The 20741-nt window shown below is 60.0% G+C and overlaps 2 protein-coding genes across 21 annotated transcripts in view; one reads left to right on the top strand and one right to left on the bottom strand.

Moving 5' to 3' along the window:
- VTN (vitronectin) overlaps positions 1–15172 on the top strand; it is an 18204-nt gene extending 3032 nt beyond the window's left edge. For 4 of the 7 annotated variants that reach the window (XM_075120902.1, XM_075120899.1, XM_075120901.1 and 1 more), the window contains 8 exons: positions 5240–5391; positions 5976–6095; positions 6583–6894; positions 7340–7479; positions 8007–8163; positions 8837–8989; positions 9817–10101; positions 10526–10726. In XM_075120902.1, the coding sequence (XP_074977003.1) occupies positions 5331–5391; positions 5976–6095; positions 6583–6894; positions 7340–7479; positions 8007–8163; positions 8837–8989; positions 9817–10101; positions 10526–10623 (1326 nt within the window). In that variant the 5' untranslated portion in view covers positions 5240–5330 and the 3' untranslated portion in view covers positions 10624–10726. Of the gene's footprint in view, positions 1–5239; positions 5392–5975; positions 6096–6582; positions 6895–7339; positions 7480–8006; positions 8164–8836; positions 8990–9816; positions 10102–10525; positions 10727–15035 lie in introns of those variants that run through there. The other 3 variants (XM_075120900.1, XM_075120903.1, XM_075120904.1) reach the window with 2 other exon arrangements.
- On the bottom strand, positions 2727–20741 carry KIF12 (kinesin family member 12). Of its 14 annotated transcripts, XM_075120889.1 has the most exons (17): positions 19302–20740; positions 18837–18902; positions 18478–18556; positions 18270–18391; positions 17715–17790; positions 16937–17411; positions 16310–16401; positions 15714–15855; positions 15422–15540; positions 15051–15155; positions 14537–14672; positions 14210–14339; positions 12424–12556; positions 11996–12079; positions 11775–11923; positions 11360–11514; positions 3844–4184 (listed from the first exon to the last, which is right to left on the bottom strand). In XM_075120889.1, the coding sequence occupies exons 1-17, from the start codon at positions 19367–19369 to the stop codon at positions 4108–4110; spliced, it is 2208 nt and encodes a 735-aa protein (XP_074976990.1). In that variant the 5' UTR covers positions 19370–20740; the 3' UTR covers positions 3844–4107. The 14 variants fall into 14 exon arrangements, with proteins under 14 accessions (XP_074976988.1, XP_074976990.1, XP_074976991.1 ...); XM_075120890.1 differs by lacking the exon at positions 18837–18902 and having other exon boundaries at positions 19302–20741; XM_075120893.1 differs by lacking the exon at positions 18478–18556.

Raw genomic sequence — 20741 nt, 5'->3', positions numbered from 1 at the left:
GCTATTTCCTGCATAAATCCAGGTTTTCTCACATCCCCCCCACCCCCATACACACAAACTCACTCTCCTGCTGGTAATAGCTCATCTAAACTGACCACTCTCCAAGTTTAAATCCAAGTTAAACCAGAACATCTGGGGGGGGGTAGGAAAAAACAAGAGGAAACAAGCTACCTTGCATAATGACTTAGCCACTCCCAGTCTCTATTTAAGCCTAAATTAATAGTATCCAATTTGCAAATGAATTCCAATTCAGCAGTTTCTCGCTGGAGTCTGGATTTGAAGTTTTTTTGTTTTAAGATAGCGACCTTCATGTCTGTGATTGCGTGACCAGAGAGATTGAAGTGTTCTCCGACTGGTTTATGAATGTTATAATTCTTGACATCTGATTTGTGTCCATTTATTCTTTTACGTAGAGACTGTCCAGTTTGACCAATGTACATGGCAGAGGGGCATTGCTGGCACATGATGGCATATATCACATTGGTGGATGTGCAGGTGAACGAGCCTCTGATAGTGTGGCTGATGTTATTAGGCCCTGTGATGGTGTCCCCTGAATAGATATGTGGGCACAATTGGCAACGGGCTTTGTTGCAAGGATAAGTTCCTGGGTTAGTGGTTCTGTTGTGTGGTATGTGGTTGTTGGTGAGTATTTGCTTCAGGTTGCGGGGCTGTCTGTAGGCAAGGACTGGCCTGTCTCCCAAGACTTGTGAGAGTGTTGGGTCATCCTTTAGGATAGGTTGTAGATCCTTAATAATGCGTTGGAGGGGTTTTAGTTGGGGGCTGAAGGTGACCGCTAGTGGCGTTCTGTTATTTTCTTTGTTAGGCCTGTCCTGTAGTAGGTAACTTCTGGGAACTCTTCTGGCTCTATCAATCTGTTTCTTTACTTCTGCAGGTGGGTATTGTAGTTGTAAGAAAGCTTGACAGAGATCTTGTAGGTGTTTGTCTCTGTCTGAGGGGTTGGAGCAAATGCGGTTGTATCGCAGAGCTTGGCTGTAGACGATGGATCGTGTGGTGTGGTCAGGGTGAAAGCTGGAGGCATGCAGGTAGGAATAGCGGTCAGTAGGTTTCCGGTATAGGGTGGTGTTTATGTGGCCATTGTTTATTAGCACTGTAGTGTCCAGGAAGTGGATCTCTTGTGTGGACTGGACCAGCTGAGGTTGGTGGTGGGATGGAAATTGTTGAAATCATGGTGGAATTCCTCAAGGGCTTCTTTTCCATGGGTCCAGATGATGAAGATGTCATCAATATAGCGCAAGTAGAGTAGGGGCTTTAGGGGACGAGAGCTGAGGAAGCGTTGTTCTAAATCCACCATAAAAATGTTGGCATACTGTGGGGCCATGCGGGTACCCATAGCAGTGCCGCTGATCTGAAGGTATACATTGTCCCCAAATGTGAAATAGTTATGGGTAAGGACAAAGTCACAAAGTTCAGCCACCAGGTTAGCCGTGACATTATCGGGGATAGTGTTCTTGACGGCTTGTAGTCCATCTTTGTGTGGAATGTTGGTGTAGAGGGCTTCTACATCCATAGTGGCCAGGATGGTGTTATCAGGAAGATCACCGATGGATTGAAGTTTCCTCAGGAAGTCAGTGGTGTCTCGAAGGTAGCTGGGAGTGCTGGTAGCGTAGGGCCTGAGGAGGGAGTCTACATAGCCAGACAATCCTGCTGTCAGGGTGCCAATGCCTGAGATGATGGGGCGCCCAGGATTTCCAGGTTTATGGATCTTGGGTAGTAGATAGAATATCCCAGGTCGGGGTTCCAGGGGTGTGTCTGTGCGGATTTGATCTTGTGCTTTTTCAGGAAGTTTCTTGAGCAAATGCTGTAGTTGCTTTTGGTAACTCTCAGTGGGATCATAGGGTAATGGCTTGTAGAAACTCGTGTTGGAGAGCTGCCGAGCAGCCTCTTGTTCATATTCCGACCTATTCATGATGACAACAGCACCTCCTTTGTCAGCCTTTTTGATTATGATGTCAGAGTTGTTTCTGAGGCTGTGGATGGCATTGCGTTCCGCATGGCTGAGGTTATGGGGCAAGTGATGCTGCTTTTCCACAATTTCAGCCCGTGTACGTCGGCGGAAGCACTCTATGTAGAAGTCCAGTCTGCTGTTTCGACCTTCAGGAGGAGTCCATCTAGAATCCCTCTTTCTGTAGTGTTGGCAGGGAGACCTCTGCGGATTAGTATGTTGTTCAGAGGTATTTTGGAAATATTCCTTGAGACGGAGACGTCGAAAATAGGATTCTAGGTCACCACAGAACTGTATCATGTTCGTGGGGGTGGAGGGGCAGAAGGAGAGGCCCCGAGATAGAACAGCTGCTTCTGCTGGGCTGAGAGTATAGTTGGATAGGTTAACAATATTGCTAGGTGGGGTGAGGGAACCATTGCTGTGGCCCCTTGTAGCATGTAGTAGTTTAGAAAGTTTAGTGTCCTTTTTCTTTTGTAGAGAAGCAAAGTGTGCGTTGTAAATGGCTTGTCTAGTTTTAGTAAAATCCAGCCACGAGGAAGTTTGTGTGGAAGGTTGGTTCTTTATGAGAGTATCCATTTTTGAGAGCTCATTCTTAATCTTTCCCTGTTTGCTGTAGAGGATCTTGATCAGGTGATTCCGCAGTTTCTTTGAGAGCGTGAGGCACAAGCTGTCAGCATAGTCTGTGTGGTATGTAGATTGTAATGGATTTTTGACCTTCAGTCCTTTTGGTACGATGTCCATCTGTTTGCATTTGGAAAGGAAGATGATGTCTGTCTGTATCTGTACAAGTTTTTTCATGCAGTTGATAGATTTCCACTCCATACGGCTAAATGCAGTGCCTTGCATAATGACAGGTTTCAGAGGAACAGCCGTGTTAGTCTGTATTCACAAAAAGAAAAGGAGTACTTGTGGCACCTTAGAGACTAACCAATTTATTTGAGCATGAGCTTTCGTGAGCTACAGCTCACTTCATCAGATGTATACCGTGGAAACTGCAGCAGACTTTATATACACACAGAGAATATGAAACAATACCTCCTCCCACCCCACTGTCCTGCTGGTAATAGCTTATCTAAAGTGATCAACAGGTGGGCCATTTCCAGCACAAATCCAGACAAATTAGACAAGTTAGAAGTATTCAAATCACCAGGGCCTGATGAAATGCATCCTAGAATACTCAGGGATTTGACTGAGGAGATATCTGAGCCATTAGCAATTATCTTTGAAAAGTTATGGAAGACAGGAGAGAGTCCAGAAGACTGGAAAAGGGCAAATATAGTGCCCATCTATAAAAAGGGAAATAAGAACAACCCAGGGAATTACAGACCAGTCAGCTTAACTTCTGTACCCAGAATAATAATGGAACAAATAATTAGGCAATCAATTTGCAAACATCTAGAAGATAATAAGGTGATAAGTAACAGTCAGCATGGAGTTGTCAAAAACAAATCACGTCAAACCAACCTGATAGCTTTCTCTGACAGGATAACAAGCCTTGTGGATAGCGGGGAAGTGGTAGACGTGGTATATCTTGACTTTAGTAAAACTTTTGATACTGTCTTGCATGACCTTCTCATAAACAAACTAAGGAAATGCAACCTAGATGGAGCTACTATAAGGTGGGTGCATAACTGGTTGGAAAATTGTTCCCAGAGAGTAGTTATCAATGGTTCATGGTCATGCTGGAAGGGCATAATGAGTGGGGTCCCACAGGGATTGGTTCTGGGTCCAGATCTGTTCAATATCTTCATCAATGATTTAGATAATGGCATAGAGAGTACAGTTTGTGGACAAAGCCGAGCTGGGAGGGGTTGCAAGTGCTTTGGAGGACAGGATTAAAATTCAAAATGATCTGGACAAACTGGAGAAATGGTCTGCAATAAAGAGGATGAAATTCAATAAGGACAAATGCAAAGTACTCCACTTAGGAAGGAACAATCAGTTGCACACATACAAAATGGGAAATGACTGCCTAGGATGGAGTACTGCAGAAAGGGATCTGGGGGGTCATAGTGAACCACAAGCTAAATATGAGTCAACAGTGTAACCCAGTTGCAAAAAAGTGAACATCATTCTGGGATGTATTAGCAGGAGTGCTGAAAGCAAGGCACGAGAAGTAATTCTTCCATTCCACTCTGCGCTGATTAGGCCTCAACTGGAGTATTGTGTCTTGTTCTGGGTGCCACATTGCAGGAAAGATGTAGACAATTTGGAGAGAATCCTGAGAAGAGCGACAAAAATGATTAAAGGTCTAGAAACATGACCTATGAGGGAAGATTGAAAAAAATGGGTTTGTTTAGTCTGGAGAAGAGAAGACTGAGAGGGGACATGAGAACAGTTTTCAAGTATGTAAAAGGTTGTTACAAGGAGGGAGAAAAAAATTTTTTCTTAACCTCTGAGGATAGGACAAGAAGCAATGGGCTTAAATTGTAGCAAGGGAGGTTTAGGTTGGACATTAGGAAAAACTTCTTAATAGTTAGGGTGGTTACGCATTGGAATAAACTGCCCAGGGAGGTTGTGGAATCTCCATCATTGGAGATTTTTAAGAGCAGGTTAGACAAACACGGGGCAGGGATGGTCTAGATAATACTTAGTCCTGCCATGAATACAGGGGTTTGGACTGGATGACCTCTCGAGGTCCCTTCCAGTCCTATGAGTCTATGATTTTCAAACTTTTTTCTGCAAAAGTGAGGGCTAGAAAGTTACTGGCTATAAAACAGAAGCTGAGATTCTCCCGTAACCTTCACCACAGGAGCTGGGTTTTGATATTGTCAGGCACATGCGTGACTGGTGAGTTGGTAACATTGACTGGACCCTCGAACAGTGTTTTAACTCCCATCTCCTGTGGGCTGGACTTGGTCTCGGTTGTTGGGTTTAGGATGCGGTGCTGGGTGGAGCTGGTGCCCCAGTGATGGTCTGGTGGTCCTTTCTGGCCTTAAACTATGATTGTCTGAAAAGGCCTCTCATCTCCTGCCCGCTAGCCAGCTCCTTATTGTGGGGCTGCCGAGGTGTTGGGAAAAGACTCCCCAGCCCACGCCAGCCAGTGGGTTTCAAACCTGGCTCTAGCTAGCAAGATTGGCACTGCCTTCAGCTTGGTGTGCACGGGTTTTGTTTAGCCCTGCTATAGAGAGTCAGCCCCCCGAGCAGGGTCCCAGCAGGTACTGTGCAAAAGCCTTCAGACCCCTTCCAGGCCTGCTGGGGAGAGGCCAGGGGGCGTCAGTCACCTCTTGCTCTTGTGCTTTTTTGACCTTCTGACTGTTTGTTTTCTCCCTGGAGAGGGGCAGGCTAAGCAAACAGTGAGTTCCTGGGACAGGAGGCTGCAGCCCAGCTCCAGCAGCAGTTGGAGCAGTCAGACAAGCCACGCGCCATGAGGCTGCTGGTCCCAGCTCTGATGCTGGGTTTGCTCTGCGGGGCTTCTGCAGTTGAAGGTAAGTCTCTGCTCTCCCTTGGCTGGGCTCCCTGCTGGACAGTCCAATTCAAAGTGTTCCCTAGCTCCTGCTTGCAGCTAGCTTTTGGGAGAGAGCAAATGGGTCTGTTGGGCTACTGAGTCCTAGGGCTATTGAGGCCTCCAACTGGCCAAGGAGCCCAGGAGAAAGCAGCAGCCAAATTCCCCAGGAGCCTGCTGGGCTTCTGGCCGGGGCTGCCAGGCAGCCTGTTCTGTGGACAGGATCTTTAAAGGATCAGCCAGGCACTGCTGACCTCTCCCCACAGGCAGATCGCCTGTATGAGTCTCCTGTATTGCAGCATTAGTCACACATCATACACCCCACAGCAGGGGGGCGAGCAGCCAGACACCCTCAACTTCAGCAAGTCCTGGGGGGAGGGAGAGGTGCAGCAGGGAGGGGTGAAATCCCGGTGCAGTGTGCAGGGCTTGCCTGCTACAGAAATGCAGCTGCCCGTCATCGCTAGCAGTGTGGCTGGTGTGGGGAGCTGCTGGCCACCCCAGGGGCCGTGGCTCATTCCCTGGGCCAGGGCGGGGGTGCTGTGGTTACTTCCCAGCTGGCTGTTTCAGAGTCTTGTGTGGGCCACTGCGAGGATGGTTTCAATGCCCAGAGGAAGTGCCAGTGTGATGCCCTCTGCGTGTACTACGGGAGCTGCTGCAGTGACTACGCCAGCACCTGCAAGCTGAAAGGTACCTTCCCCCTCTGGTGCCCCCCAGGGCCCTTTCCTCTCACCAGGGAGCACTCACAAGCAAGGCCCCCGCTTCCTGCGGCTGCCATTGGCTGGCTGCTAGCTGGAAGGGCGCCAGGCTGCACAAAGAGCCAGATTTGCACGTGGCAATGTGCCCCGGGTCAGTGCCCAGCCAGCATTGCCCCTTTCCGCAGCTGCTTTGGTCAGTGGGATGTTCCATTAGGAGGCAGGCTGATGTTGAGCCCCCTTCACTGAGGGGCCCTTGTGATTTCCAAGGGACAGGGAGTCTGGGGGCTAGAGACTGATTCAGGGGATGAGGAGTGTAGAGGGGACCCTTCTTCCCATGCTGCATGGGAACGTTCTTCTGGCGGCACATCACCTCTGGCCCAGCCAGTAAGAGCCCCAGCACAGAGTCAGGGCTGCAGCGTCCTCTGGGCTCCCGGCTGCTGACGGGATCGTGCTGAGCCTCTCTCATGCCCTGTGCGCAGTGACCCGCGGGGACATGTTTGCGTTCCCCGAGGACGACTACATGGACTACAGCACCAGCGCTACCCTGGGTGAAACTGCAGAGGTCCTCGACACAGGGACTGACCCCCCAACCACATCTCCAGACCCAGTCACTGCTGCCGCTGCGGATTCGGTCACGGTGCCAGGCAGTGGTGCCCCCCTGCTGGTGCCCACTGGGCTGGAAGAGCTGGAGCAGGTGCAGCAGCAGGAGGAGGAGGAGGAGGAGCTGTGCAGCGGGAAGCCCTTTGATGCGTTCACGGACCTGAAGAACGGTTCTCTCTACGCGTTCCGAGGTGCTGCCCGTGGGCGCTGGGCGGGGGCCGGCTCAGAGCATGGGAAAGGGCTGCACAGGCTTCCCCCTCCAGGGCACGGACTCGCTTCCATCGCGCGTCACTCCCATTGGCCAGATGCTTAGTGGGGGAAGGTGGGTCTCAGCCCAGTTCCCAGAGACGTCCATGCCATCAAGCCCACCGGCACAGCTGGCCCTGGCTGGGCTCTTGGCAGCCTGAGTCCCCCACGCAGGCAGAACTGAGCTGCCCGGCAGGGAGGGCCCTGGGTCGCTTGCATTGCCAGGGCTGTCGGCATGGTCAACGGCTCCGGCATGGTGCGGAACCTCCCGGCAGATAGCCAGCCTTCCAGACTGTGTGCACTTGGGGCGGGAAGACACGACTGGAAACAAAGCGGGGGGGACTTTTAGGGAGCGGGGGGCTCACAGCTCCTGTCTCCCTTCTCGCTCAGGGAAATACGTCTACGAACTGGACGAGAAAAGCGTGAGGCCCGGCTACCCCAAGCTCATCCGCGATGTCTGGGGCATCGAGGGGCCCATCGATGCCGCCTTCACACGCATTAACTGTCAGGGCAAGACCTACATTTTCCAGGTGGGTCTGCGAGCAGGGATTGGACTAGTCCTGCCTGTGCCTGACTCGTGTGCGCCACTCGCCGTTGTGGTGTCCGTTACACCACCGGGCCGGCCCAGCTCGCCGCAGCCGGCTCCTCTGGGAAGCCCCTCTCTCAGGCTGCCACGCCGATGAGCAGCGAGGCCTCGTCCCCCTGGCCTGTTCCCCTTTGCAGGAGGGCGGCAGAGCTGACAGGCCAGGCACACAGCTGATGTCCCCGGCCAAAGGTGGGACAGTGACAGAGGAGTTTGCCAAGAGCCCGTGGGCGTGTGCCAGGCAGCCCATTGGTGTCTCGGGGCATGGCCAGGCCAGTGTCCTACCTGGCAGCGGGGAGAGCGCTAACGGGGGCGGACGCTTTGCTGCAGGCTCAGGGTTGTGGGTTCATGGCCCACAGGTTCTGTGGCTCTTGAATCCTGCTCTCTGGGGAGGGACATGCTGCCTGGGCCCCCGGCAGGCTCTGCCCAGCAGCAGCGCCCCCAGCTGACCTTGCCTTGTGGCTGTCTCCCAAGGGCAGTCAGTATTGGCGCTTCGATGACGGTGCCCTGGACCCCGACTACCCCCGCAATATCTCCGACGGCTTCCAGGACATCCCTGATGACATCGACGCAGCCTTCGCCCTCCCTGCGCACAGCTACCATGGCCAGGAGAGGGTCTATTTCTTTAAAGGTAAATGAGCTTCTTTCCCAGCTGGCCCAAGTACCCCTCCCAGCTGTGCCCCCCCCACAGTGCCCCTGGGGCATGGTCCCCACACCCGGGCAGTGCCCTCAGCTCACTGCAGCCCATTGCCCACGCGCCTGCTGGTCTCCGCAGCCATGCTGTCTGAGAGCGCTGGGCAGTCCCTGCCCGGCTGCTCAGCCAGAGGGCACAGGGCCCAGCAGCTGCAGGGCCCTTGACTGCGTACCCAGGCAGCGGGTGAAGTTGGCACTGCCAGCTCCAGGCATTCAGGAGAGTGGCTAGAAATGGGGGGTTTAGACACTAATAAACATGGTTTTGCCCGTAGCTAGGGGGTGTCTGGGCTGCTCGCTGCACGCGGTCATGGCACCCAGCTGTATTGTATTGAAAGGAAAGCCAGGCCTCTCGCCGCAAACCTGCCTCCAGCGCCTGGAGTGTTCCTAGCATGCCAAGACGGGTAACAAACAATCAGCCTGGCTACGCTATGAAGGCTGCCGAGCCCCTGGGCTGCTGCGTGGAGCTGCCTTGTACTGCCAGCCCGTCCCAGTGCTGGGGGATGCCCTGCCCTGCTCTAGCCAGCAGGGTGAGGAGCCTGCGCCTTGGGCCCCAGCCCCGTCCAGCAGGATGGCATCTCTCCAGCCTGACAGGCTCCATGTCTCGTTTCCAGACAAGCATTACTGGGCATATGACTTTGCCAAACAGCCCAGCCGGCAGGACTGCGAGGTGTCCTCCCCATCACTGGTGTTCGACCACTACACACTCATGCAGGGCGACAGCTGGGAGGACTTCTTCCAACTGCTCTTTGGGGGCTCCATGCGCAGTAAGTGGGGAGGAATGGCCCAGGTTATGGGATCGGGCCAAGCAGCTCACTGAAGTCAGTGGGCTGGGGGGAGCCAGAGGCCATGGGAGTTGCTAGGGGCTTTGGAGTCAGGGCCATTCAGAGAGGAAGTGATGCAGGTTGGGAGGTCAGGCGCTAAAGAGGACAGGCAGTTTGAGGGCCCCTGATCCGGCTCTGGAGAACGTTAGACCCCAGTGCTCCTTAGTGGGACCAATGCATGCAAGAGGCCAGATTCACAGGCCCAAGGGCCTTGGGAGCCTGGAAGGGAGTGATAGCACCCAGCTGCATGCAGAGCGCAGCCCCCCCGCTGCATCCCCCCAGCCCCAAAACACCTGCACACCACAACCCATGTCCCCAGCCTGCACCATGCACACTGCACCCACTGCTCTCCCCCGTACAGGCGCGGCACCCCCTGCCCCCCAACATACCAGGACAGAATCAGGTACCAGGTGCTGTCTGTTTTAACTGGAGCCAATGCTGCCGGGCTGTGAAGGTGAACAGAAAGCTGGGGAGGAGGGAAACATGGCTAGGCTCCAGGCCCCCTTGTGGCAGGCTGGGTCCTGCCATCACATCTCTCCTCCCAGCCTGCTCCTTGCCCTGTCATGGGGATAGGGGCGGCTCTGCTCCCCTGTGCCAGCTTCTTTCCTTCCCTCTTCTGGAGGCCCTGGGGACCCCACTCCCTGATGCTGCCTGCGGTCGGTCGGGGCTGCCTCCCCACTGGGTGAGCCTCTGCCTGCGGATGGGACACCGCACCCTCGGCAGCGATGCAGCCAGCCAGTCCTCATGCCCACCCTGTGCTGTTCTGCCAGGTGGGGCCAGTGGACCACGGTACATCAGCAGAGACTGGAGGGGGGTGCCAAGCCACCTGGATGCTGCCATGGCCGGCAGGATCTACGTCTCCTCGAGGGCTAGCAGCTGGGCTCGAAGGAGGAAATCCCGCCGACACCGCAAGAGGTACAGGAGCCGGCGGCCGGCAGCTCACACCGTCTGGGACTGGCTGCAGGATGAGTCCGACTCCTTGGACATGGACCTTGACTGGCTGCCAGGGGGCTCCCGGTGCCAGCCCATCCAGAGCGTCTACTTCTTCGTGGCAGGTGGGTCCCAGTGCCATCAGCTCACCCCAGCTGCTCTCACAGCTGACCTGACCTAGCCCCCCAGCAGGGCTTGGCTTCAGCTTTGCAATGTGGCCCCCACAGCCCCCTTATGGCCACCTTCTCCCAGGGCCCTGCAGTTCTGCCCGGCCTGACCATGAGCGATGGGGCTGACGTGGAGAGGCGCCGCATGGCGGGGAGGAGAGCCGGAGCAGGCTGGGCCTGGGCACGGGGAGTCAGGCTGCCCTGGTGGAGCCTGGACTCTGGCCGAAGCCTTGAGCAGGGTTGTCCCTATGCTTGGGGGATGCTCGGGGAGGCCAGCAGGGCCCATTCAGCTCCTGCTGCTCGGAGCTGTGGCGAGGGTGGGTGAGCGGAGCCCTGGGCCCTGTTCCCCGGGGACTGACGGTCACGCCCTTCTCTCCCGCAGACAAGTACTATCGCCTCAACCTGCGCAGTAAGCGTGTGGACTTTGTGCGCCCTCGCTACCCACGCCCCATCGCTCAGTACTGGCTGGGCTGCCCCTGAGCGGGAGAGGAGCGCCCCCGCGGGGATGGGCCGCCACCGTCCCGCCATATCCACAGCAGCTGGGTCTTTCGCGAAAGCCAAATAAACAGGGAGCTCTGTGTCAGCCCTGGACCACGTCTGTCTGGGGCAGGGGGAGCTTCGTGGGCAGGGCTGTGCATGCCACGCCCCGGCAAGGCCCCACCTGCCTCCCCGCAGCCTGCAGGGGACTGGGGCCCTGTGTCCTGGCCGCTCACCAGGCCATGGGGTGCTCCATCACGGCACTGGGAGGGTTAATAGATCACTTGGTCCCTTGGCGTGGGGCACGTGCGGGGTCAGTCCCGGGCGTCCCTGGTTCCGCAGGCGGTAGCGATGGAGTCCAGCACCTCCCCCAGCCGCAGCTCCTGCTGCTGGCCGCACAGGACAGGAGCGATTCGTGCCCCCCGCCCTGGGCTCAGCCCCGCTCCCCTCTGGCTGCAGCGGGTGTCAGGGAGCTGGAGCTGGGAGAAGGGACACGATTCTGGGATGGGCCCCAAAGCGAAGGAGCTCCTCCCTCCCCCCACTGATTCAGCTCCATGGAGGCATGGCTTCCAGGGAGCCTCTGCCCCACATTTCCCTTTGTGCAGACCATGCTGGGAAAGGCTTCTCCCGTCCCAGGCTCACAGTATCTGCACGGTCGAGAGCCCCCGATGGTCACCCCAGTTCTGACCCCTCCAGCCCGCGTGGCCAGAGATCCAGTAGGGAAACCTCAGCTGCTTACCTTGGCGCCCTGCGCTGCTGTCTGGCTGCCCTGGCAGGGGCGGGGCCGACGGTGCGACCTGCCCCTCCAGGCCGGGGGGAGGCTCAGGGCCCTGCTGCCGGGTGTCTCCCAGGAGCAGACACAAGACAGTGGAGCTCTTCCTTCGGCGCAGGCCCCTGCAGTGCAAGCGAGGCCTGTGCTGAGAGCTGGGGCCAGGGCTGGTGGCCCAGATGGAGCACAGGAGGCCACTAACCTGCCAGCTCCTGCAGCTTAGAGGCAGCTGCATGTGCAGTGAGTCTGGGGCCCACATCAAATCTGGCCACGGCTGCCCCACCTTACGGCCTCCCACCCTCTCCCTGGGTCACCTCCCGCTGTGCCCTGAGCCCCTGCCCTGTCTTGGGGGACTCGCTCCTGGGCCCAGGCTGCTGACTCTCACCTTTTCCCACGGAGTAGCCAGGGAGCCACAGGGTGCTGCTGGGGCCAGAGCGGAGCCGGGTCCTCCCACGCACTGCCCTGCCCAACCCCCTGGAACCTGGAACTGCTCTCGGCAGCGAGCACCTCCCATGGGGGCAGCTCCCTCAGCAGCTGGAAGGACAAGCAGAGCCCTTAGGCTGAAAGCTTCCTGTTCCCAGCCAGCCTTGCGGGGGTGGCCCGTACCTGGGAGCGCTGGCAGGGGGTGGCGTGGGCTGGCCGGACAGCACAGCAGCAGGGGCAGCGGCAGGCGTGGACAGGAGCCGGCGTCTGCAAGAGGAAGAAGAGCACGGGAGGGGACGTGTCTCAGGCGGCCGGCCGGCACAGCGCCCTCAGTGTGCTGGGGCGTAGCTCCGCGCACGGCTTGGGGCTCCAGGGCCAGGGTGGAGGCTGGAGTTCAGGCCCCATGGCCCATCCGTTCTCTGCCCTTTGTGCTGAGCTGGGCCCCACAGCACCTGTCAGCCAGATTCCCCCGGGCAGAGCCAGAGCCAGCCCAGACACTGGGGCGGTGGCTCCCCTGGGGCGGTGGCTCCCCTGGGCTGACAGGCCAGCATGCAGGACACACGAGGGGTCAGGGCCTCGTGCGCCAAGTCAGACAGGAAAAGGAGACTCACGTGGCCGCACTGGGCTGCGCCGGGGACAGGGCGGGGGCAGGTTGGGGCCTGGATGCTGCAGGAGCCGGGGGCGGCTTCGGGGGAGCGTCTGTCGTGGCCCCAGCTGCTGAAGGCCAGGGGGGGCTCCGGGTGCCTGGAACGTAAATGAGACAAGTGGGAGTGGGGCAGTCCCAGGCATCCCAATATGCCTGAGGAACTGGGCCCTCCCAGCTACGGTGCCCAGCAAGGAAAGAGCCAGCTGGGGTGGGGAGAGACCTGGCAGGGTGGGACTCAGGAGGGCTGGGGGGGGTCACCATGTTGATGGGCAGGTCACTCCCCCAGCCAGCAGCTCCAGGGACCGGGTGAGGCCAGCGGTTGGCTGAGAAGCTGCCTGGAGCAGAAATTCCGGCAAGGGCTCCCCGGGCGCGGCTGTTCTGCCAGGCCTGGGACTGCACCTGCCCTGGGGACCGTGGCCCATGAGTAACCCAAGCATTAGCCTCAGGGACGGGTCTCGGCTCTACCATGCCCAGCAGAGAGCCCCTCACCCCGAGCATCCCTCTGCATGTCCAACGCATGCTGAGTGCCCCCCCCATGCACCCAGCACACGTCAGGTGTCCCCTGCACACTCAGCACCCCCCCACACCCAGCACTGAGAGCCCGGACCCTCCCCCCCAGTCCTCCAGGTGACTCAGAAATGCCTCCCCGTCCCACACGCAGCTCAGGGCCTGGCTAATGAGGGGTTTCCTCACCCTGCAGCGCAGCAAGCTGTCACCCAGCCAGGTCTCCAGCCTGGGCCCTACCCACCCACGGGGCTCTCAGGCCCTGCCACCGGCCCCTGGAGGGCTCAGGTGCTTGTCAGCAGGACTGGCTCCCTCCTTGGCCAAGCAGGACAATGGGAAGGGGAGAGCGTGGTGAGCCGTGGATGCTGGGCCCCACCCTGTCCATTCACCCAGACAGTAGCAGGGCTCCCCCATGCAGGGAGCCTGCCCTGTGCCAGGCCAGACTCAGCGCATGGACAGGGCCCAGCGCTGCCCTGCTCACCTTGCCCTCTGGGTAGTGCGCTGGGGCAACCCCTCGCCAGGTGTGAGGGCCGGGAGGAGCGAGATCTGGCTCATTCACCTGGCCCAGCAGTGCTGACCTTTCGGGGTTCCAGGCCCAGCTGAGCTGCGCCCCCTTCCCGGTCGGGTGACTGAGCTGGGGCAGCCGCGGTCTGCTGGGGGCGCTTCCAGGCATGGGGAAGGGTCGGCGGTGGTTCTTGGGAGTCGCCCAGAGAGCTGGGCATGGCAGGGAGCCTCTGCAGCAAGAGGCAGGGACGGGCAGTGGGAGTTGTAAAGCTGCTGGTGAGTCTGTGCCAGGGGAGAGCTCAGCCACCTGGCCTGAGGGTGAGCCCCTGGGCCGAGGCGGGGGCGTCTCTGGCTTGGGACCTGGTCGGAGTAGCGGCTCCCAGCCGTTCGCTGCCCCCAGGCCAGGGGAAAGGCACATGCCTAGGGAAATGGGGCAGGGGTGCCCCTTCCCTTAGCCCAGCCGGAGAGGAGCTGGGCAGGGCCTCGCTGCCTGGGAGAGTCGCAGTGCTGTGGGGTAGCGGCTGGTTTGAGGTGGCTAGGGAACACGCGGCTCGGCCCTGCCCACCCCATGTGCGTAGGGGGGCATCGCTTTTCCAGTGACCGCTGTCCTGAGTGCCAGGTACCAGGCCATGCCTGGGGCTCACCCGCACGTCAGGGCTCGAGGGAGGCCCGGGGCTGGCCCCCGCAGCCAGGAGCTGAGTCTCCCAGGGGTCAGCCCAGGAGGGGGAACGTCCTGCTGCTACCTGAGCTGCTCGTTCTCCAGCACAAAGTCCTGTACGAGGCCATAGAGGCTGCGCCTGGCTGAGCCGGGTGCTCTCCTTGGGGCCCCTCTCTGCCCGGGGGCACAGTTCTCTCCCTGGCACTCGGGCAGCTCTGCAAGGAAGAGGAGATGGGTGACAACTGGAGCCCAGCTGCTGCATCTGCACTTGGGCCAGGGCCTGGGCGGTGGCAGGTCACATACATCTCTGATGCACAAGCCCCTGGTGCCCCTCTGCAGGCTCCCCACTCCTGTCCTCCAGGGCATCCCTGGGTCCCTCTAACCCCCAGCCCTGCCCCCCAGGAGCACGCACGGGTGGGGGGTGTGTGGGTGGCTGGGCTTTCGCCCCGTATCCTGGGCAGACGCAGCTGCTGGCGCAGGGAGAAGTTTTCCTCCCGCAGGGCCTGGATTTCTTGCTCCAAACTTTGCAGTAGCTTCTCCCGGGAGACCTGGGAAATCAAAGGCACAAGGCTTAGAGGGGACCCTGACCACAAGGGCCCTGCCCTGGGGGTGCAGTGAACTCATATGTTTGGATGTTGTGAAGGCCAAGGAGTATAACTGGGTCCAAACCAGAACGAGAGGAGTTCCTGGAGCCTAGATCCATCAACGCCTGTCAGCCAGGCTGGGCAGGGACACAACTCCATGCACTGGGTGTCCCTAAACCACCAAAGGCTGGGACTGGAGCCGGGGACTGGATCACTTGACAATGGCCCTGTTCTGTTTGTTCCCTCTGAAGCACTTGGCATTGGCCGCTGTCAGAGACAGGACACTGGGCTCCGAGTCTAACCCCATGTGCCCCTCCTTGTTTTCAGAGCTCTCTGCCTTACCCTCTGCGCCACAGGCTTGGTGGTGACCTTCTTGGCCCTGCTGGCAAAGCGCAGCGTGTGCAGTGTCTCCGGGAGGCAGCGCGAGGAGGGGGAGATGCAGGCGACCTGCCGGACAAGGGACGAGGCTGAGGAGCAGCTCCCAGTGGGGCCCTCAGCAGAGAGGGCTCTGGTGAGTCTCTCCCCCCGGCCCCAGGCTAGCCAGCTCCAGCACTGGAATCCCAGACTCCTGGGTTCCATTCCTTGCTTGGCCACAGCCTTGCAATGTGATTTTGACAGGCCCCTGCTCCTGTCCCAGGTCTGCACCTGTGGGGCCGCGGCTCCAGGCCCTCACCCAGCCCTTCCCCAGATGCAGAGGGCGGCCAGGCTCCTACCATGAGCGTGATCCCAGATCCGCCCAGGGACTCCGCCAGCAGCCGGGTGAGCTTGCTGTCCCTGTACGGGATGTGACTTCGCCTCCGTCTGGGGTCCACCAGCAGAGAGATGCAGTGCCCTGCGGGGAGGACAGGCCGTCACTTGCCTGGGCTCTCAGGTGACGCTGCTCCAGACGATGAGCACACAGACAAGCCTCGAGGCCCAGCCGAGCCTGCAGCCAGCTGGGGGTGCCCGCTCCCTGTCGCCATGCCAGCCTGGCCCCTCTCTCTGGCCCGGCTGCAGGGGCCTTACCCAGAGCCAGGAGACTGCGGTTGATGTTGCTGGCCTCCACTAAGCGCTCCCCAGCTGAGCCGGTGTCCTTCACCCTCTCACTGCCGGCCAGGTCCACGAAGCAGAGCACGCCTTGCTGGCAGGAGCTGGGGTCTGGGCTTAGCTGCGGGGAAGGGGAGGGACTGAAGCTCTCAGGTGTCCTGCTCCATTGGCCTTCAGGGACACTCCCAGCCCCCGCCCCACCATTGGAAATCCTGGGGTCTCCAGTGCAGGCCCTAGCCAGTCCAGTGAAGGGAGAAGCACCAGGCTGGCTCACAAAGGCGTCAGCCTAGAGCAGCCCCCCAGCAGCAGAACAAGGGCAAGGGCTTTGGCTGCCAAATATTCCAAGGGCTCCCCATGATGGAGTCTGCCCCAGAACTCCCCATTGGGCCCCCTCTGCCTGGAGCTGCCCCTGCAGGGTGGGCAGGGCAGTAGCAAATCAAAGCCATTCAGGCCAGTGCCCACTTGCCTCCCCGTGTGCCCGTAGGACCCTCCCACAAGCTGCTGGCGCCCCTGGGAGCAGGGTGGGATGTGCCCTGGCCCCCGAGGCCCCGCGTGCGGGGACGTGAGTGACTCACAGCCTTGCGGTGGATGCGGATGGTCAGCAGGGCGTGGCTGCGGCTCGAGTGCCCATTCAGCACGTGCGCAGCGCTCTGCCGCCGTCGGGTGCCTGGGAGTGGGAGGTGCAGGCAGGTCAGAGCCAGGCAAAAAGCTTAAACAGCCCCTGACCCCCCTGGCGCTGGGCCTCACTCTCCTGCAGAACCTGCGGTCCCAGGGTCCTGAGCTCATTACGGGGGGCCCCTCTGCAGCTCCAGGAACAGGGATGGAGCCTCTTCCCTCAGCGGCAGGGTCTAGGCCAGCACGGGCTGCTCCCATCTGGCTGCTGCCTGGGCCCCCAGGCTGCCAGTCCTGCCTTGGAAAACAGCTGGTGGCCTAGGCCAGAGTGATGCCCTGGCGCAGGCGGGATGCTTCGGCACCAGGGAGGGCGGGACTGTGCCAGGGTCTGCTCGTGGGAGTGATGTGGTGAGCTCCCCATCACCAGGAACAGCAAAAGGGAATTCACTTCCCACCTGGCCTCCAGGGGGCCCCTTGGGCACTGGGCTCATTGCCCATGGGCTGCAGAGCCCTGGGGTCTCCACTCACCAGGGGTCCCGCCTCTGCCCCTCCCCAGCGCCCTGCAAGACTGGAGATGCCCCATGCGGTACCTTCCTGCAGCAGGTCCATGATGGCCTCCAGGCTCCCAAACTCCACAGTCAGCAGGTTCTCGATGTAGAAGCCCCTGGTTTTGCTCCATCGCACGGGCAGGGGCCTGGGTGGCCCTGGGCTCAGCAGGTCTCTCACCTGGACAGAGGAGAGGCACTGGGGCAGGTGGGAATGGAGCCCAGAAAGCCAGGAGGACGTGGGTGAGCAGGAAGGGCTGTGGCAGAGAGGTAATGGGGGGCAGGGACAGGTCTGTCTGGTGCCCATCAGCCGGCCCTGCTCCTGGGCTGGGGGTGCTAGGTGCTGCAGCTTTTTATCCAGGCAGGGTGATGGGGGTGGCCCTACCTGTTCATTGTGTATCTCCACATAGGAGGCACTGAGCACGAGGCCGGGTCTGTAGCACTGCGTCTGCTCCAGGAGACACACAAAGGCCCTTTGCATCAGCCCCATGAGGTAGGGAGTCACCGGCTGGCCCTCGCTCTGCAGAGAGGGGAGAAGTCTCGGAAGGCCAATGGCTGGGTGCCCTGAGCTTCCACCCCCTGCAGCAGGAAACTGAGAACCACCCCCAGCCAGCGCCCTCCCCCCTCCCCACAGCGCCCCCTGCTGGGAGAGGCCAGGCCTGGGGTAGAGGGGAGCGCCCCCCACAGCCACGCCCTCCCCCGCTCCCCACAGCGCCCCCTGCTGGGAGAGGGGGGGGCTCATGATCCAGGGGGCGCAGTAAGGCATTGATTGAAGTACCTGCTCAGCACCGCCGCGGGTTTACCCCCGAGGGGGGTCTCTCACCTGAGCTAAGGGTCCCATCAAGCTGTAGGTCTTTCCAGAGCCTGTTTGGCCGAAGGCAAAGGCAGTGCAGGAGAACCTGGGCGAGGGGGCAAAGAGCCGCTGAGCACCTGCGCCCTTCCTGGGAGGGTGCAAGGCGCCCCCTCGTGGCGGAGCCAGGGAATGCAGACCTGCACTGTGGTCGGACAGCGGGGCACAAGGCGGTGCTGAGAGCACAAGGAGGGGAAGGGGTGCACGGCTGTGGGCGCGCGCTGGTGTGAGGAGGGTGCTGCGGGTGGTTCCTGGGGAGTGGGTGCTGCTGGGTGCTTGTGCCCGGAGGCGTGTGGAGGCAGAAAGCTGCAGCTGGCTGCTGGGAAGGAGGCCACAGTGGGGTGAGCAAGCATGGGGGCAGGCACGTGGCTGGCTGGGGTTACAGGCAAGGGCGGGGGAGCAGGTGCACGCCCGGCTGGGGGCTATTGGGGGCTGGGGGAGAGGGAGCATGTGCATGGCTGGGTGGGGATTATGGGTGGGGGGGTGGAAGGGGACCATGCTCTCCACGCAGGGTTGCCTCAGCCTCACCCATTTGCTGCCAGCGCTATGAGTCGCTTCATCCCGCTGCCTTCAAACAGCCCTTCCTGGGACGTGCCTGCATCGAATGCTGCACTTGCCCTGAAGGCCACCTCCTGCCCGGCCGCATTCACCTGGCACGGGGAGAGAAGAGCTGGCTCAGCATCGGGCCCAGACAGGCCAGTGCCCAGCTTTGGCCTCTCCAGGGCGGGGCACTCACGTAGATGGTGTTGTCCCCAAGGCAGTGCACCACACGCTGGTCCCCTCTGCGGAGCTCCTGGCAGGTCAGGGGCCGAACCCTAGCCAAAGGGAGAGGCATCATGCACCATGCGGGCACCCTCCTGGTCCCAGGTGCCAGCCCCTAAACCCGGCCTCAGCTCATGCACCCCTCAGCCACCCTCCTCCTTCGGCCCCACACCTTCCCTCACCCACAATCTCGTCTGGGCCCCTTGTGCTGTGTGGGCGGATTGCTGCTAAGCCTCCTGTAGCACCTACATCCTCTGAGTGACCCCCACCGCCCCCAGTCCCAACCCTGGTCTGTGCCCTCCTGCTCCCCCAGGCCTGTCCCTGCCCCCTCACCTGACCACCACCCGGAGACATGTTTCCTTCCTGTCCATGGAATCCTCCTGTTCGCCTGCTGGGCTCCTGGGGAAAACAACCAGTGTGGGGAGCAGGGACTCTGGCAGCCCCAAGAGCTGTGGGGGAGCCAGGGGCTGGCTCACTGGGCCGTGCAGCCGCTCAGGCTTTGGGCTCATTCTCTCTGGGCTCCAGCGCCCCGCAGCCCCTCACCAGCTGCAGCATGCTGAGGTCTGATGTGCCAGACACAGCTGCCCAGGTATGTGGTTAACCCTTCCACTGCCAGAGGGAACGGAACCCTTGCACCAGGTGTGGAGGAATAGGAGACTCCAGGGGCCCCCCTAGGCTGAAGGGACTTGTGGTCCTTTCCCCCTACCAGCACTGGGTGCACTGACCACCCCTAGTCCCTCGGTGGCCCGCAAGAGATGGGGCCCCCTCCCCACTAGCTCCCATGACTCTCTGGCTTACTGAGCAGCTAGATGTAGCGGCTTGGCTCCTGCGCCCACCTTGGGCTCCTGCCCCAGCTCCGGCTCCATCCCACAGCTCTCCTCTGCAGCTCTTCGGCTGCCCAACGGCCCCCTTCTCCAGCCAGAACCACCCCCAACCAGCCTAGAGCTGCCCAAGCAAAACAAGTGCCGGCTCTCCGGTTAAATATTCACCTGCTCAGCTAGACCCTCCCCCCTGGCTTGGAAAGTGGCCAGCTGCAGGGGAGGCTCCCTGAGGAGGGGCCAGAGGGAGAAGGGGGCTGGAGTCTGACTCCACCTGCTGCTGGAAGCTGGCCAAAGCCAGCCTCTTTCAGGGGTACCCAGCGAGAAGGGGGGAACGACCCCAGCCAGCTCTGAGCCCCGCTCAGCAGGGAGAGGCGAGTGGCTGCAATTGGAGCAATGACAGCGGGAGCCCCACTGAGCGGGCGATGGGGGCTGGAGGAAACACAACGCTGGGGCCTGGCACAGGGCAGCTGCCAGGCAAGCAGCAGGGCCACTGTGTGTCAGCCAGGAAGGGGCCATGACTCGCTGGACCCTCCCTGCCACAAGGGGCCCTGCACACGGCACATTGGCAGCGCTGCGTCCTGCCTGCCGCAGCACGGCCGCTGTCCCGTGGAGCCCTCCCCACACAGATGAGAGGAACAGGCCTGAAACCCTGGCCCCCCTGGGCCTGGTGTCTCTCTGCCTGCCGCTGGAGTGGGTGTGCCCCTCATATTTGCACACCTTCTCTGCAGGCCCTACCACCAGCAGCCTTGGCCCCATTGACCTCCTTCTCCCCTTCCCCTCTCTGCTCCTCTGGCTGCTTGGTTAATTCACACTGAATCCACCTTCCAGCCCCTCTGTCCCTGCACCAGGAACTGACCAAGGCACAGGAGGGGCTGGCCGTGCCCGGGCTACAGTGCAGACAGTGCTTCCACTGCACGCGTGAGCAGGGCAGCGCCAGCCATTGGTGCGGCAAACTGAGACCAGTCCCATCTGCACCCCTCCTCCCCCCATGGGCTGGAGTTAGTTTTCAGTCCCAATTCACAGGGCCCTGGGGGAGGCTACTCTGGTGTCATACTCCGCTGCTAGCCATGGATGGCACAGAGGCGTCTGCTCCCGTCTGCACTGCTCCTGCAGCTGGCAGCCTGGCAAGGGGAGCACTTGCTATTTATTCCCCTGGGAAATCAATTCCCCAAACAATCCAGCAGCTGCAGGTCATGCGGCTCCCTGTGAGGCCAAGGCAATTCCATGCTTAATAGTCCAGGTGCAGATGGGTCGACAGCCTTCAGGGCAGCCAACCCACTGCCAACCACCACACCACAGAGGAGCCCATGGGCAGCTGCATGCAGCCTCTCAGGCATTGATAGCCTCTCAGGCTGGTGCCACTGGCCATTTGCCAGACTGGGAGGTTGACAGCCACTTTCCCCAGGGCACCCTGCCC

This window comes from Caretta caretta, chromosome 17 (assembly GCF_965140235.1).
Source record: "Caretta caretta isolate rCarCar2 chromosome 17, rCarCar1.hap1, whole genome shotgun sequence".
Taxonomy (NCBI): Eukaryota; Metazoa; Chordata; order Testudines; family Cheloniidae; genus Caretta; species Caretta caretta.
This window is presented reverse-complemented; position numbering and strand designations above follow the sequence as displayed.